Source organism: Protopterus annectens, chromosome 7.part0 (genome assembly GCF_019279795.1).
Source record: "Protopterus annectens isolate FY-2018-M chromosome 7.part0, PAN1.0, whole genome shotgun sequence".
Taxonomy (NCBI): Eukaryota; Metazoa; Chordata; order Ceratodontiformes; family Protopteridae; genus Protopterus; species Protopterus annectens.
This window is the reverse complement of record NC_056739.1, coordinates 399105880-399121793: the sequence shown is the minus strand read 5'-3', so window position 1 is coordinate 399121793 and position 15914 is coordinate 399105880. Positions and strand designations below refer to the sequence as shown.

Here is a 15914-nt window from a genome sequence, read left to right as displayed (position 1 = left end):
CATCCCTACGGAGGAGTGTATAACAAAGAGTCCTGAAAGACAGTTGCCAGTCTATCATGGTATTTTTGTTAGGATCCTCTGAGGTCTTAAATTGAGTAGTATATTGAGACAAATACATTCCAAAACTATATCATATTATATTCAATAATAGGTTTGGTGCGATACAACACAAGGGAATTAAGACGTCTCTAGATTTTGAGGAGACCTCTTTGGAAATTGGATGAGGCAGACACTTTCCTAAATACATTGGAGACAAAATGGTCAAAAGATAAGAAATTATCAGTTAACACTGCCTAATACAAAGGTGTCTGACAAAGTTTTGTTTATCAAAATTAACTATACTACATTTTTTCACATTTAATTTGAGACTATTGTCCTTGCACCAATAGTTAACAGGGTCTAACTCATGTATGAACAATTATGAGTCAGTGAAAGAATAAGTAAAAAACCCAATTTACATTCATTTGTAAACTTAAATAACCAAAGGCCAGGAGTGTTGGCCTGAAGGTCTGAAAAATGGATGCCAAATAGACATGACATGACACCAGCAAGTCTAACCAGACAGCAAGTTAGCTGTCCACTGCAGGATTTAGATTTAGATTTACAAGTTTGTAAATAATGCAACTATGCTTGCATAAGTAATAATGTCAAGGGCCTTGGCCATGTCCATACATGCTGTATGTACCCTGTAAATGCTACCCACTGCTTCAGTGACTTTTTGAAAGAAATTAATGAGGTTAAAGAAGCAGAGCCTTCCTTTGACAAAACTGCTATTCCACTTTGGGCTTATTACAGCACAGATTAAGTCCTTTACATGTTCCTGAATTACATCTTAGAATCCACTTCACAGTCCATGCTGTCAGTCTCCCCAGGGTTCTTTTAAGGCCTGCTTTCCCATCCTCTCCTAATCCTTTTATGTATCATGTACAAACAATCTGAAAATGTTGCAAGTGCCTCTCATGATGTCTGATACAAAAATGCTAAATACCAATGTTTACAAATAACCTCCAGCTGGTAGAAGGCAGTTGTTTACAAAAATATACAAAAACTGACAGGTCAAAAAAGAAGCAATAAAGATGACAAAGTGGACAATTGAGGATATATGGTTCATCATCATCATCATCATCATGCCCCCTTTTTCCTATTTTCTACATTGTGCCGGGTGCTGTGTCAGCTGTTGCATCTTTCTCAATTCAATGCCACTCTCCTGCCTTCTTTGACACTCATGCCTGACTGACTCAGATATTCTCTCACACAATCCATCTACCTCTTTGCTAGATTGCCCTTGTTTCCTCTTGCATTCCAACTGGCTGTCCCAAATCATCTTCACTAGAATCGCTTCTGTTTTTATGCACATGTGCCTGAACTACTGTAATCTGTTCTCTTAGATCTTTTTTTGTAATTGGAGCTTCTTTGGCTTCTACTCTTATGTCCTCATTTCTTTGTCTGTCCCACAGTGTGCATCCTACCATCTGTCTCAGGCACTTAAATTTCCATTAACTCTAGCTTTTTCAATTGCTCTGCCTTTACTGCCCCAATTTCTGTACCACACAGTAGTACTGGTTGCACCACTGTTTTAAATACCTTCCTTTTCAGCTTCTTTGGCATTCGTCTGTTATATACTACATCTGACACACTATACCAGCTGGCTGCAGCCCCTCTAATTCTAGCTTTGACTTCTTCATTCCGATTTCCCCTCTCTCCAACCAACTCTCACAGATACCTGAAGCTGTTAACCAGTTCCACTGTCTTCCCTTCTATCTTGATTCTCGGCTTCTTCTATTTTTTCCCATTTACTGCCATTACCGCTATCTTATCTGTACTCAGTTTCATCCCATGTACCTTAAGTTTTGCATTTCTTTCCCCTGTCCTTTGCTGAAGTTCTTGCCCAGAGTCTGCCTGTAATGTCTCATCATCTGCCTATAGCAACTTTGTTGATCTATCCCCATTGACTTGTTTGCTAATGTAATCCATCACCAGTATGGACAGCAGTGGGCTCAGAGCTGAACCCTGATGCATACCCACTCTCACTGGGAACTCCTATGTGAGACCAAACACTATTTGTACTTACGGCACTGGGTTCTTGTACACAATTGTACTAATTCTACCAATGTTTCTGGGACTCTGAACCACTGCAGGACTGCCCAAACTAGCTTCCTTGAGACCTTGTCATATGCTTTCTCCAGGTCTAAGAATGTCGACTTGGACACTTTCTTCATCATTAGCTTCTTCTCAACTATCTGTCTCACTGCAAACATGACCCAAACTGCTAATCTTCCATCTTAATTTCAACTACTCTGCGTATTCATTTATCACTCACCCTCTCCAGAACTTTCATGCAATGTGACAGGAGTCCGATACCTCTGTATTGCCCACAGTTGTGAATGTCCCATTTGTTCTTGAAAACTGGCACTAATATGTTTATTCTGCAGTCATTTATAACATGCCTCTCTCTCCACAGTGCTATGGGTACCTTCTGGAGTAATTTTTCCTCCTATCTCACCCAGAATCTTTATTACATCTGCTGTAACCTCATCTGAGCCTGCTTTCCCTGACTTCATTTTCATTGGTGTTGTTCTTTCTTCTTCTATGGTGGGCTCTAGTAGGATGTGTCTAGGGTAATATAGCTTATGTGGGTTTTCCTTCATTCAGAAGCTGCTGGAAATACTCTTGATGTCTTGTGGACTGGTGAGCAGGTTGTTGCTGGCATCCCTTGTGAAGGGTGTCTGACTATCTTCTTTGTCTTTCTGTCTTTGCCTTGCAACCTAATCTAGTTTCTTTGTACCATCTACTGACTCACTTTCCAGAAACTGGTAGAGTGCTTTTGATGCCCTGTTCATTGCTATTGAAACTCCTTTCTTATCCTCTTTGCTTGCCAAGCAAAATTTCTCCCTAGCTTGGTCCATCTTTTCTATCTTCCACTTTTTCCTCCACTCCTCCTTTCTTTTGATGACTTCTTGGACTTATACAAGCAGTTCTGAGACACTGCCATTCTTCTTCAAATCCACATATTTCCTCTTCTTAATCCTCCTGAGGTGCTACAGCCCGCAGTAATTTCTTGAACTGTTTTGCTTTCTCTCCAGTCAGTTTCTAGGTCTTCAACCTGGGCTCTGTTGACCTTAGTGCATTCTCTGACCACTGTTTGCAGCTGATTGTGGCAATCAGTGTTTTATGCTGTTGGCCGACTTATTTCACTGGGGACGACTTTGCAGTCTCTGACTCTACCCTAATGCTCTTTGTTTACTAGGAGGAAGTCTACCCGAGTTGCATGTTGGCCACTCCTGTATGCGGTCTTGTGACTCTTTCTCTTTCTGAACCATGTGTTGGCTATTATCAAGCATTTGCCAGACAGAAGTCTACAATGGCCTCTCCTTCTTTATTCATGTTGCCTCACCCATGTGGACCTAGGCAGTCCTCGTATCCTTTTCTGTCTGTCCTGATATGTGGATTCAAGTCACTCATTATCAACAAAAATTCAAGTTGTCATGCTTTACCATATTAGGTCCTGTAACAGCTGTCTGAACGCCCTCTTTTCTTCACTATCACAACCCTACTGTGGGTCATAGGCTGAGAATATGAATACTGCCCTATCATTAAGCTGGAGTCTGATTGCTATGTGTCAACACTGATCCTGATGATGGCCCTCATTGTCTTCTGTAGCTTCTCTCTCACCACAATTCCCACACCATTTCTAGCCTGTTCCTCTCCTGAGTACTACACTCTGGATCCCAAGCCAAGTGGACTGCCCTTCCATCTTGTCTCTTGGATACATAGGATGTTCAGACTCCACCATATCATCATGTCATCCACTTCCCAGTTCCACCCTGTCATTGAACCTGCCTTGAGTGAATCATTCTGATGAAGTCCCAGAATTTTTGGAACAAAAGCAATCAGTTGTAATAAACAGTATCTGCTGAGATCCTAGCCTTGTTTTTTGTTTGTTTCCCCTTTCCAAATGTGAAAAATACATTAGTTATCAGGATATGAAATGGAACAAAGTAACAAGAAGAGAAACTGAAACAAAATTAAGACAATCTTCTAACTGGAAAACCCCAGACTAAGATGCAGTAATCCAAAGGTATTATCATCCTTACACAAAGAGTTAGCCCTGAGTAAGAATTAACTTATATACACATTCTGAACAAAACCTGGATAACAGGAAAAGTAACACTCCATAAGAGTGCACCTGCAAACCATCCTTAGAATTATAGCCCAATAACCTGCATTTCAACAATATACAAACTATATACAGGAATTGATACAATGTTTATAGCTATTTAGAAAAAATTCAATTATAGCAACAGAACAAAAGAAAGTCATATGGAACAAAGGATCATTAGTTGCTAAACAAAGCTCTAACAGAGAGTTGTAAAAAAAGGGGAAGAATTTAAGTATGGCATAGCTAGATTACAAAAAAGTATTTAACAGTGTTCCACATTCATAGATTAAGGAATGCTTACAGATATGCAAGATAAATCCTGTATCGATCCAATTACACTACAGTGATCATGAAATAGTGGCAAACTTTGCAGGTGAGCCATGACAAAGGGAAAATTACTGTCTCAGGGATAAAAATTCAAAGGGGATATTCCAGGGTAGTTCCACTTCAACAATGCTGGTTTGTCTTGCCCATTATGTTGTTTAATTAAATTAGGCCATGGTGACAATCTGGCTTCCAAAAGTCACCCTTGTTTAAAGATTTATCATTTACTTTTTGTGGACAACTTAAAACTGTGTAGTACATCAAGGATTGAAAGCACAACTACAAATTGTTAAAACTTTCTCAGATGATACAAGAATAACATTTGGTCTTAATAAATGTGCAAAAGAAACATTTAATACAGGAAAGCTGCAGCACCAAGAATATATTGATCTGGGACAGGAATGTGATATAAAAGAGGGCATGTAAACATGTTTGGGAACAGATAAAGGACGAGCAATAAAACATGAAAAACATGAGAATAATGCTCAGTAAGGAATACTTTAGAAGATTAAAACTAATACTGAAAATTGACCTGTCTAAGCTATAAATAAATTTGCTCATTCTGCTTTAACTTACAGTTTTAGGATGAGTGACTGGCCATAAACCATATTGGATCAACTGGACACAAAAAAGAAAAAAATGGTTCATTCATTTCATATACCAAGATTATATACTCCTTGCTCTGAGGGAGGTATGGACCTCCTCAGAACTGATTAATGTATAAATCTGCAGTCATGAGACTGCATACATAATTGCTAACCTCATCAGATCTAAACGTATTAGAAGTTTTAAAACACAAGGAAGTCTAAGATAACATCTTTGCTTAGTTTAGCAGAAGCATTTTGGTATCAAGCGAGAATGAAAATCAAACCAGAAGTAAACAAAAGTCAGACAGCAACTAAATGTTCCAAAAAAAAAAAAAAAAAAAAAAAAAAAAAGGAATACAAGGAAAATATCAGAGGAGGAGGAGAGAAAATTGTACATTCCATAAAAAAGCAGCAAGTACAGAGATATCCTGGAACAACTACATGTTGACCAAGATTTGATGCAAGAATGGTTAAGGAGAGGTGAACTGAAACGAGAAAATGAAAGGCTAATAACTGCAGCCCAGGATAGTGGACTACATACATATTGGTTTACAAAGTCCATTGAAAAGGTGAGAAAAACAGACAAACGCAGGTTATGTAAAACAGAACTGGAAACACTCGCATATCATGTTGCTCCGTGTAATACACTCACAGCAGGGGACCTGCATATTTAAAGGCACAATAATGTGACAAGATTATTGCAGTGGGGAATGTGCAGACATTATAACATAGAAGTAGCTGACAAGCATTGGAAAAATGAACTACAACGCATTACAGAGAATGATGAAATTTTATATCACATATTATTGCCCATTGCCAACAATTCAAATAATAGATGCAAGAAAACCACATACAGTGGCTCAGGAAAAAAATATATAATTAGCACAATCACTGAAATTGCTAACACCTAGTGACTGCAGTATTTTATATACTGAGAAATACAAAGTCAAAAATACCAGGATTTGCAAGCAGAAATGAAAACAATGTCATAGAAAGATACCCAAATATTTCTAACAGTGCTAGGAGCAACAAGCCTAATAAAAATGAATATACAGTTGTACTTAAGTATGCTACCAATTCAAGTAACTCCGTATGAATTATGGAAGGGGGCAATTCTGGGCACATTGCAGGTACTCAGAAGAGCACTCTTGGTTAATACCAGTGCTAAGAAGAGCACTCTTGGCTAACATCAAAGACTGAGACAATACTAATTTCATGAACTCTTAACTGTACCCTGACTTAGGAATGGGGTCCATTCTTATCATAGTATTAGAAACCCAAAATACTTGGAGAAATTAAACTGGGGGCCAGTTTTGATGTATGAGAAAAAGATGCCTGATGGCAAAGGATGGTGAGGACAGCAGTCTTCCTATTCTTACCTGTTGTGAAAAAACAAGAAGCCAACAATGCACTCAGGTTAACACAGCTTTAATTTACCCTTAGGTTCCTGAGTTTATGTACAACAACATCATGGGTTGTACTTTTGAATGTTTTAGCCAGATTAAGGTTTGCTATGTGCACCTGCCCTACCAAGGTGATGGTCACACAAATAAAATTATGAGGGTACACATACAAGACCTATCTCTGACAAAACTTTATTGGGTTAAATCATGTTGAAGGTTTCTCATATCTGCTTGAATATGTTGTGTGATGATTCTGTCCATCATCTTCAATATGCTTATGAGGCTAATTAATCCATAATTACTGAGGTCTGTAGAAGGGCCTCCCTTCTGGACTATGACTACATCAGCATGCATTCAGATATCAGAGATGTGGCCAATTTTAATCTTGTACTGATGCAGACATGGTTGCCAAATGACTTCTTGAGGCTATTAGTTTGAAGTAGGATATACTTTAGCTTCACCAAAGTTAATTCAGTTGCAATCAAATGACTGAAAAGACAACTCATTTAGAATGTTCTACACGAGGTGCTATGCCTGTGTACCCACTTAGTAATATAACTAACAATGAAGTATTATATCACATTCTGATGAACTGCCTGTTTGGTCCCCAGGTCCCAACTAACTAGGCCTCAATGAAGTCAGCTTTGGCAGAGAAATTACAGACAGCAGAATCTGTTTTACATCCTACCACTATTCTATGCCAATCACTTACAATGTGTATATTCTGTGATTCACAGGTCTTTCTGCCCATCTTTGACTCAGTGCTGACATATTTTCTTAACTACACTTACTTTCTCCTGGCAAAATCTAACCAGGACATAGCACTGCTTTGGCAGTGCATGACCATTACTGGGATAACACGTTACAATGACCTCTCCCTGATAATTAACTCCTATGCTACATCCAAAGAAGTATGCATGTCAGAGTGAATGACATTAGGCCAGATGCATTCAATGGCATTATCTTCAAGTTTCTGGTAACTTACATTTGAATAAAGGCAAAAGTCCTACAACTGTGCTTCAGTTACTCCACGTAAAACCTGGTCAAGTTTTCGATTCACAAGGGGTTAGGACTAACTAATGAGAGATTATAACTGTGCCTAATACCCTGTCTGCCATTTTAGTAACACAGTACGAATGTAATTTCAGAGCATACAAATTTCCACAGTATTTATTAAAAGCAGTCCAATGTAGAATTAGTTTCTGATGTGCTGCATAGACTGCTGTGGCATCCACAAACTTTGAAGGTAGCAACATAATACACTCGTACTCATCTTTGTAACACATCTCATAACCAATCCACGAACCTCAACTTAGGTAGTCACAGGACAGGTCCCACACTTTCTGCCAAAGCCCCTCAGCCATTATCAACATCTTGCTGTGGGTAAAAGCAAACTACTCCAACATGACAAGACCCTACTACTACTCCTGCCCCAAGCAAATCAGATATATATTTTACAGAATCTGCTTTAAAAGCAGACACTCTATGTCAACTGATGACAGCAACAGTTAATTGACTTTGTACACAGGACAAAAGTGCATCAGCACATCTTAAACCCCGAAAGAATTTGGTGCGGTTGTTAACCATAAAGGGTCAAGGGTCTACATTACTAATAAGCTTCATCCTATTGTCTTGAATCTACTTCTCACAGTTTCGATATGCATACTCTCTGACTCTGAGCAAGTCAGTAAACAGCAGACACTGCTTCCAAAAAGAAGCACAACCATCTACTATACAACATAGTTAAACAAATTAAAACAAAGAAGTGTACTTAAAATGCACAGCTGGACAGATGGTAGTAAGGATAAGATGTACCACCTAAGGGACTGCAGCACTGTACTTTATATTGACAGCAGGGCACAACATAGTTGGTAAGCCACCAAACAAGCCTGGGGATATTGTCTGGAAAATGCACAAGTTAATCAGGAGCATCTGCAGAGTACAGAATTGTCTGCACAAGGTACTGCACGTTGTGGTGTTGTAAATACCCTACATCAGTAATATCATTATATCTAGCTTTGAAAACAGCTACCATCCAGATGGCTTTTCTCAAACCCAGTTGATTCAGCTGCTCGTATGCAGTCATCTGTAACTGCTGCAGATGGTTTAGAAAATCAGGCCCCATTAACTTTAAAATTCCTATCCTACATAAAGCATATTTCTAAGTAGTGAGAGGAGCAGATGCAAGGCAATGTCAGTAATTAAGGTGAATATGTAATTCTTGTCCTCACTGTTAATATACATCTCTGTCTAGAATATCTATTTAGTAAACACAAAACAAAAGTAAGCATTCAGCAAAAGGATAACACATTAACCATTCTGATCAACACTTACCTGTTTCATTATTCTAGCTGGAGAGGAATGACCACCTGAAATGAAATAAAATTGTCATATGATCAAACTGTGTTCACAAAATCAGAACCACAATAGCACCACAATAGCAACGTATTCCATCCTCAAAAAACAGAGATAATGAAAAAAGTGTTTTTTGTTGGTGGGTAAGACCACCCCCCCCCCCCCATATATCAGAAAAGCTGCCATATATAACAGGTGGGAATAATGACTTCTTACCATAATGGTGACACTTTCCATTCTATTTTGGAATGTGAATGGTCTTACAGGCATACATAAAAAGGAAAGAATACGTAATTATATTAAGAAATGCAGAGTGCAAATAGCAATGCTACAGGAGACACATTTGGAAAGAAGTGAGCATGTGAATTTGATAAAGAAAAGATTTTAGGACGGATATTCTGCGGAATATTAGAGACAAAAGGAAAAGAGGCACACATATTAATTGCTAGAGGAGCTCTGGTAGTGACAGAAGTGGAAAAAATAACAGCAGATTTGTGGTAATAAAGGGCTACTGGCAAAGGATCAGAATTACCCTGACATGTAGTTATATTCCAGCTAAAACTGCTATTATAGATCTTAAAAGAATTGGTAGAAATAATCAGCTTTCAGCAGGGAATATTATTTATAGGTGGGGACTGGAATTTGATTTCCAATAATGAAATGCACTGGGGGGGGTCTAGAAGGGAAAACATAACAGAAGGGGGTGTTACTTTGAAGAAATGTATGAAAATATTTGGCATGAAAGACTTGAATTCAGTAGTGGCAACTTGGAGCAGTGGTGTAGACAAAATTTACATTTTGTATGCAGACCTAATGTAGCTGCCCATGCCACCTACCTATCATTTTAAAAATATATACAACCCTCAAAATGGTACCCCACACATATAGAAAGGAGGGGCACATTACTTTTAGCTATTACAATTTATACCCATAAAAAAAGCTATTTGAGGGTGCATTCATTTCGCATAACCATTCTTTGTATTCTACTATACTATAAATATCTGTTTACATACTTCTAAACATTTTGTGCTTTTCATGTGGTGACAATTTCAAGAGATGTTCTGAAAAATAAATTTACTCACTTGAGTACACTAAGTGCTCCTAGCTATACCCTTGACATGGAGTGAATTTACATATTATTCCCCAAGGTACAATAAATTGGCTAGACTAGACACATGTTTCACAGGAATGTGCATTTAATTGAAAACTTTGACACAAATCCAATTACTATTTCATACTGTGTGCCAATAATTGCTAAGATAAAAATGCAGAGGAACAAAGTAAAGATGAGACACTGGCACTTCCCCTCCTACCTGTTAAGACAGGAATTTAAAAATGGGTAGTGCAAATTGGGTCTATGACAACGGATCGAACAGGTAAAATATAGAACGGCTGTAACACCTGAAAATGCTGTTCATAGAAATCCATTTTGTGGGGGGCTGCACCTCCCCCCCCCCTGCTAAATATATATAGCAACTCTGAGATCGCACTACAGTGAGGAAAGGGAGCATTTGCCGATTTTCACTGTACTGTGATCTCAGAAAATGGATTTCTATGAACAGCATTTTCGGTGTTACAGCCATTCGATATTTTACCTATTCGATCCGTTGTCAGAGACCCGTGCAAATTATCCGGGATTTATCAGAGAAGACAGTAGGTACTCAAAAAGTTATAGCTACTGAGTGGGATAAAATGAAAGTGGAGTTTAAAAATAGAACAGAAATAAAGGAAACGGAGATCATACAAAGATGTACTAAGAATTATTTAAAGGGGCTGACAAAGGTTAAAGTATTACAAAATATGGTGAATTTCACAGAACAAGAAGAGTCACAATTGCAGAGTGCTAAAGAGAAAATAATGGAGTACCTGGATATTATGCATGAGTTTAGAACAATTGCTGCTAAGCAACTGTTTTTTGATAACTCCAGAACATAAAAGCTTTTAGCACAGCAGAAACTAGACAGGGATGTTGCCAAACTTAAAGAGCCTATAACAAGAAAAATAACCAGAGATCCTGTAGAGTTACTAGAGATATTTTGGAAATGTTATGAAAACATGAATAAAGTAGAGAAATGGGGTAAATCAGCCATATTTCAAGGTAGATGAAGCTCACAGCAGCTAACAGTTAAAATAGGAGGAGCTGAAATAAAAAATGGTGATGTACACTCAATCTGCAGGAAAGCCTCCAGGATTAGATAGTATTCTGGTAAAAGTTTGGAAGCTAGGAGGGAAGAAAGTGATAAAGACTTTGTTTAACAGTATTTTGAAAGGAGGGGAGGCACCAACATCCTGGAAAAAAGCTTTGGTGGCTGTAAAAGATTGTAAAGACCCATCTAATCCAGTTTCCTATAGGTCCATTTCAGTTTTAAACCATAACTATAAAGTGTTTATGTCTATAATGGATAAAAGAATGACTAAGGTGATGCCAAAAATCATACATATGGACCAATGTCATCTTGTGGAGGGGAGACAAACATTTGACAACATTAATTCAATGATGATGATTAAGAGGGAGGCAGAATTATAAGAAAATGGCGCTGTTATTGGTGAGTTTTGATGCACAGAAAGCATTTGAGAGACTAAACTGTGATGTTATGAGTATGGCAATGGAAGCATTTGCATTTCTTGAAACAACAATAAGGTTAATTAGAAGGATATATGAGGGATCAGAGGCACAAATCAAAGTAGGAAGGTTCCTCTCTGATAAGTTGGCTTTGAAAAGGGAAACCAGGCAGGTGTGTCCTCTTTGCCCTTTGTTATTTGTATTATATTAAGAACCACTGGCAAAGTAAATAAGGAATTTAGAAACTCAAGGATATAATTGGTATGGTGCTCAAGAAACGTTGGCTTTACTTGAAGATGACATTGTTTTGTATCTGATGGAACCAGAAAAGGACATCTCAGTGTTGTGGAACATTCTGAGACAGTCCTGGGTTTTTTGGGATATAAAATTAATGAAGATAAAATAAATGCTGTAGCTGTAAACTATGCACCACACATTAACTAGTTCAGCAATATCCATATTTATGGGGACATTATTAAATTAATTTGGAGTATGGATTAAAAAGGATTGTGTTATGGCACCTAAGGATATGTGGGAAGGGGTCTACTACACAAACCAGAAATCCTACTTACAACAAAGTCAAAAACTCAGAAGACCGACAGTCTGGAGCAATGACTTTCAACTCCAGGTAAGTAGCCACTTGGCCAAAAAAAACAAAAAAACTTAAAACTGAAGCAAATTAAACCCACCCATGTGGAGGGCTGACTGTGCCCCTCCCATCCCTAACCAAATACATCAACTCTGAGATTGCACTACCACGGAAGTAAAGAGCAAAGTTTAACATGGTGCCAAGGGGTTACTTACCTGGAGTTGAAAGTCGGTGTTCTGGGCAGTTGGTCTTCTGAGTTGTCAGCTTTGTTGTCTCAAAATTCCACTTACCCGACTTTCATATAACCGAGACGACAAAGCCAAAAACTCAGAAGACTGACAGTCCAGAGCACAGACTTTCAACTCCAGGTAAGTAACCACTTGGCCAAAAAAAAAAAAAAAAAAACTGCAGCAAATTAAACCCACCCATGTGGGGTGTTGGCTGTGCCCCCCCCCCCCCAATGGAGGCAAGGAGCAAAGTTTAAGATGGTGGCCAAGGGGTTACTTACCTGGAGTTAAAAGTCGGTGTTCTGGGCAGTCTGTCTTCTGAGTTGTCGGCTTTGTTGTCTCGAAATCCCACTTACCCGACTTTCATATAATTGAGAGACTGCGATTACATATACAGAAAATAGGCAAGAGGGGGCTGGAACTTACTAGAAAAAGCTGGCAAATGAACCAAGGTACTGAAAGCAAATAATTAGAGAGGGGAATGCAATAAAATGAGAAGAGGCAATAAGCTATTTGAATTGCAAGCTAGTGATTGATATCAATCCCTGATAGGGAAGGCAGAGTACAGATAAAGAGAAATGATAGGGGAATTCTAAATAAAAGACCTGCACTGGTTGAGTTTTTTTATTGAATCTGGAACAGAAGCTGCTGTTAAAAAAGGATAATTAGTAGGGCATATAAAATATTGCATGATAACTACAGGAATCACTCAGAAGAGGTCAGAAATTGAGAAGAGAGATTAGATATGCAATTCACAAAGAAACAATAGGAGGACACATGTATGGGTCTCAAATATGCAACAAAATCTTAAAGATTTAAGATTTTTGCCTGAAGTGTTTGTATGGATACTGTTACATCCCCCCCAAGCAGACTCCAAGGAATTTTTCCACGGGTAGATGGCAAAAGCTTGAGGTGCAATAGGGAAGAAAGAGGTACCTGGGAGCATATTTTCTTGGAGTGTAATGAGCTGGCAGACTTTAAAAATTCCCTACAAAGTACTTAGTCAGCAATACTGGGTGCACAAATAAGTGTAACTAAGGAAATACTTTTTTTGAGTTGATACACAGGATCTGAATTGCCTACACATGGGTAAGGCGTTGCTAAGTTTAATTCTGGTGTCTGGCAAAAAGTCAGTTATGAGAAAATGAAAATCAAAATCTAAACCAACTATACTTGAAGTGGTGAATATTGTAACAGAGATAAAAGAACAGGAAGTGGGATCCTTTGAAAACATCAGGGGTAAATTAAATAGAAAAAAATGGAAATTATAGCAACAACACATGCAGAAAATATTTTGGAGGAAGAATGGGGTTTAAGAGAAGGTAGTAATTGAACAATTTATGTAATAGGTTCATAGGTAAGTACTAGGCTATCTGCCCAAGGGTATTTATAAGCCTAGCCAGAATGTGTTGGTTTTTGCCACCCCCTTAGATTAGTTCCCTGCGCTTCTTACCAGCAGAGCCATTAGTTCCCTGCACCACTGTCCAGCAGAGCCACTGCTGTGATCCCGAGGTACATTTTCTGTTTCCCATCCACCCGTCAAGGTTTCTCTTGAAGAGTGTTAGTGAGGGGCTCTGCCTGATGTATATTGGAATCCTGTTCCAAAGCATGGGGAGTCTCTGGGACAGGAATCTATCCATCCAGCATGTCCTATTTATCGTTGTGGTGAGGTTTATATCTCTAGTGGCTCTCTGGGATTGTTTTTTTTTTTTTTAGGTGGAGCATGTCCATCAATTCTGGGTTGGACATGGCCTTGTTTTGTCAGGCAGAGATCAACTCTGAGTAAGCTGTATGTAACAGAGTACAGCTGGAGTTTCTTGAGTTGGGCTGCATAGGGCATCTGTTTGAGGCCAGTAATCCTCTTGGTGAGGTACTTTTGTGGACTTTACAGCTGTTGCAGGTGTTTTGTAAGGTACATCCCAAATGGGGCGTTGTATTCTATGATGGGTCTAATGAGTGATGAGTAGAGAGGCACAATAACCTCTTTTGTTCTAGATGCGAACCCTTTTCTGATTAGGTGGACCACATATAAGGATTTTCTAACCACCTTGGCAATATGATTATCAAAGGAGAGATTACTATCTACTTGGGTCCCCAGCTCTATTATTACATTTTCTGTATTTAGGGGACTACCACCTATGTGGTAGTTCATGGGTACTTTATTTTTTCTAAAGGGGATGACTATGCACTTTTTGGCATTTAGCTTGAGGCCATGATTTTGACACCACGTATCCGTCTCAGTGAGACCCTTCTGGAAAGTGTCTGTATCAGCTGGAGAATCAATTATGGCCCCTAGTTTGCAGTTGTCTGCGAACTTGGTCAGCCATAGTTCTCCTATACTTGCCCGTACCTCTGAGAAGTATATACCGAACAGGAGGGGTCCTAGGACTGAGCCCTGGGGGACACCACTTGTAACTGGTTTAGAATCGGATGTAGAGCCTGCAACTCTCACCATGTGGGTTCTATCAATGAGCCAGTTGGCAACCCATTTCGTGACGTAGAGGTTTATGTTCAAGCTGGTGAGCTTGTCTATAATACTACAAAGGGAATTGGTGTCAAAGGCCTTTGCAAGGTCTAGATAGGCTGTGTGGACCATCTTTCCCCCGTCTAATGCCTTGGTAACGGTCTCAAAAAAGTCCACCAGGTTTAGGAGGCATGATCTGCCCTTAACAAAGCCAAACTGGGTAGGGTCCAAGGTTTGGAGGTTCCCAATGTCTCTGCTAATGATTTCCATGATGATGCACTACATAGCCTTGCAGACCAGGCTAGTCAGGCTTATAGGGCAATAGTTCCCGGGGTCCATTGTGGCTCCACCTTTGTGGAGTGGGATAACTGTTGCTGTGCACCACTCTGTGGGTACATAGCCTGTAGAGAGGCTGAGTTTGAACAGTGTGTTTAGGTGAGGGGTTAGTTCATTTTGCAGCCCTTGTAAGACACAGCCTGGGACACCGTCCGGTCCCATTGAAGTTGTATTTTTGGCTTTGGATAGGGCTGTTTTAACCTGTGTGTCTGTGACTGATGGGGCCCTACATTCTTCTGGTATGGTTATGGGCCCTTTAGGGGGTGAGAGGGGGTTGAAGTTTGCACTAAACCGGTCTGCCAGAATGCTGGCAATATCAGTCAGTTCAGTGTATTTTGTGCCATTCTGCACTAACTCAGAGCAGATCTGAGAGTTTCCACTTAGGTTCTTGACATAGCTAAAGAACGCTTTGTGGTTATCTTTGGAGTCATTGGCAATTTTTCTTTTGAAACTAGCCTTGGATGATTTAATGAGGGATCATAGTTTCTTGCTGATATTGATCGGGGATGTCTTTCCTTCTTGGGATTTTACTCTTTTCTGTACTAGTTTCCTCCTTCTGTTGTATAGCTTATTTATGGCAGGGGTCCACCAGACTGGTTTCCTTTTCTTGGAGGAGTGAGTTTTGTTTTTACTTGGGATAGCATGATCCATGAATTCCTGCAGATGCTCATACAGTGCCTTTGTAAAGGTTTCAGCAGCTTGGACAGCATTGTCCTTTAGCATGGGGGCTGTGAACCTTTCCACCTTGGTCTTAAGTAACGTGAAGTTTGCTTTTGAAAAGTTTTTTACTGTGGTTTCCTTGATTGGGGGTGGGGGCAGAATGTGGATATCCAGAGTGATTAGTCTATGGTCTGATCTAACCAGTGAGGGGTTGACCTCCAGTGTGGAACACTGGTTGCCCATGTTG

General features: G+C 39.3%; 1 protein-coding gene across 2 annotated transcripts in view; it reads right to left on the bottom strand.

Annotated features, from left to right (window-relative positions):
- MAGI3 (membrane associated guanylate kinase, WW and PDZ domain containing 3) overlaps positions 1-15914 on the bottom strand; it is a 2524824-nt gene that overhangs the window by 655098 nt on the left and 1853812 nt on the right. For both annotated transcript variants that reach the window (XM_044076986.1, XM_044076987.1), the window contains exon 12: positions 8808-8842. In XM_044076986.1, coding sequence (XP_043932921.1) covers positions 8808-8842 — 35 coding nt within the window. The remainder of the gene's footprint in view (positions 1-8807; positions 8843-15914) is intronic.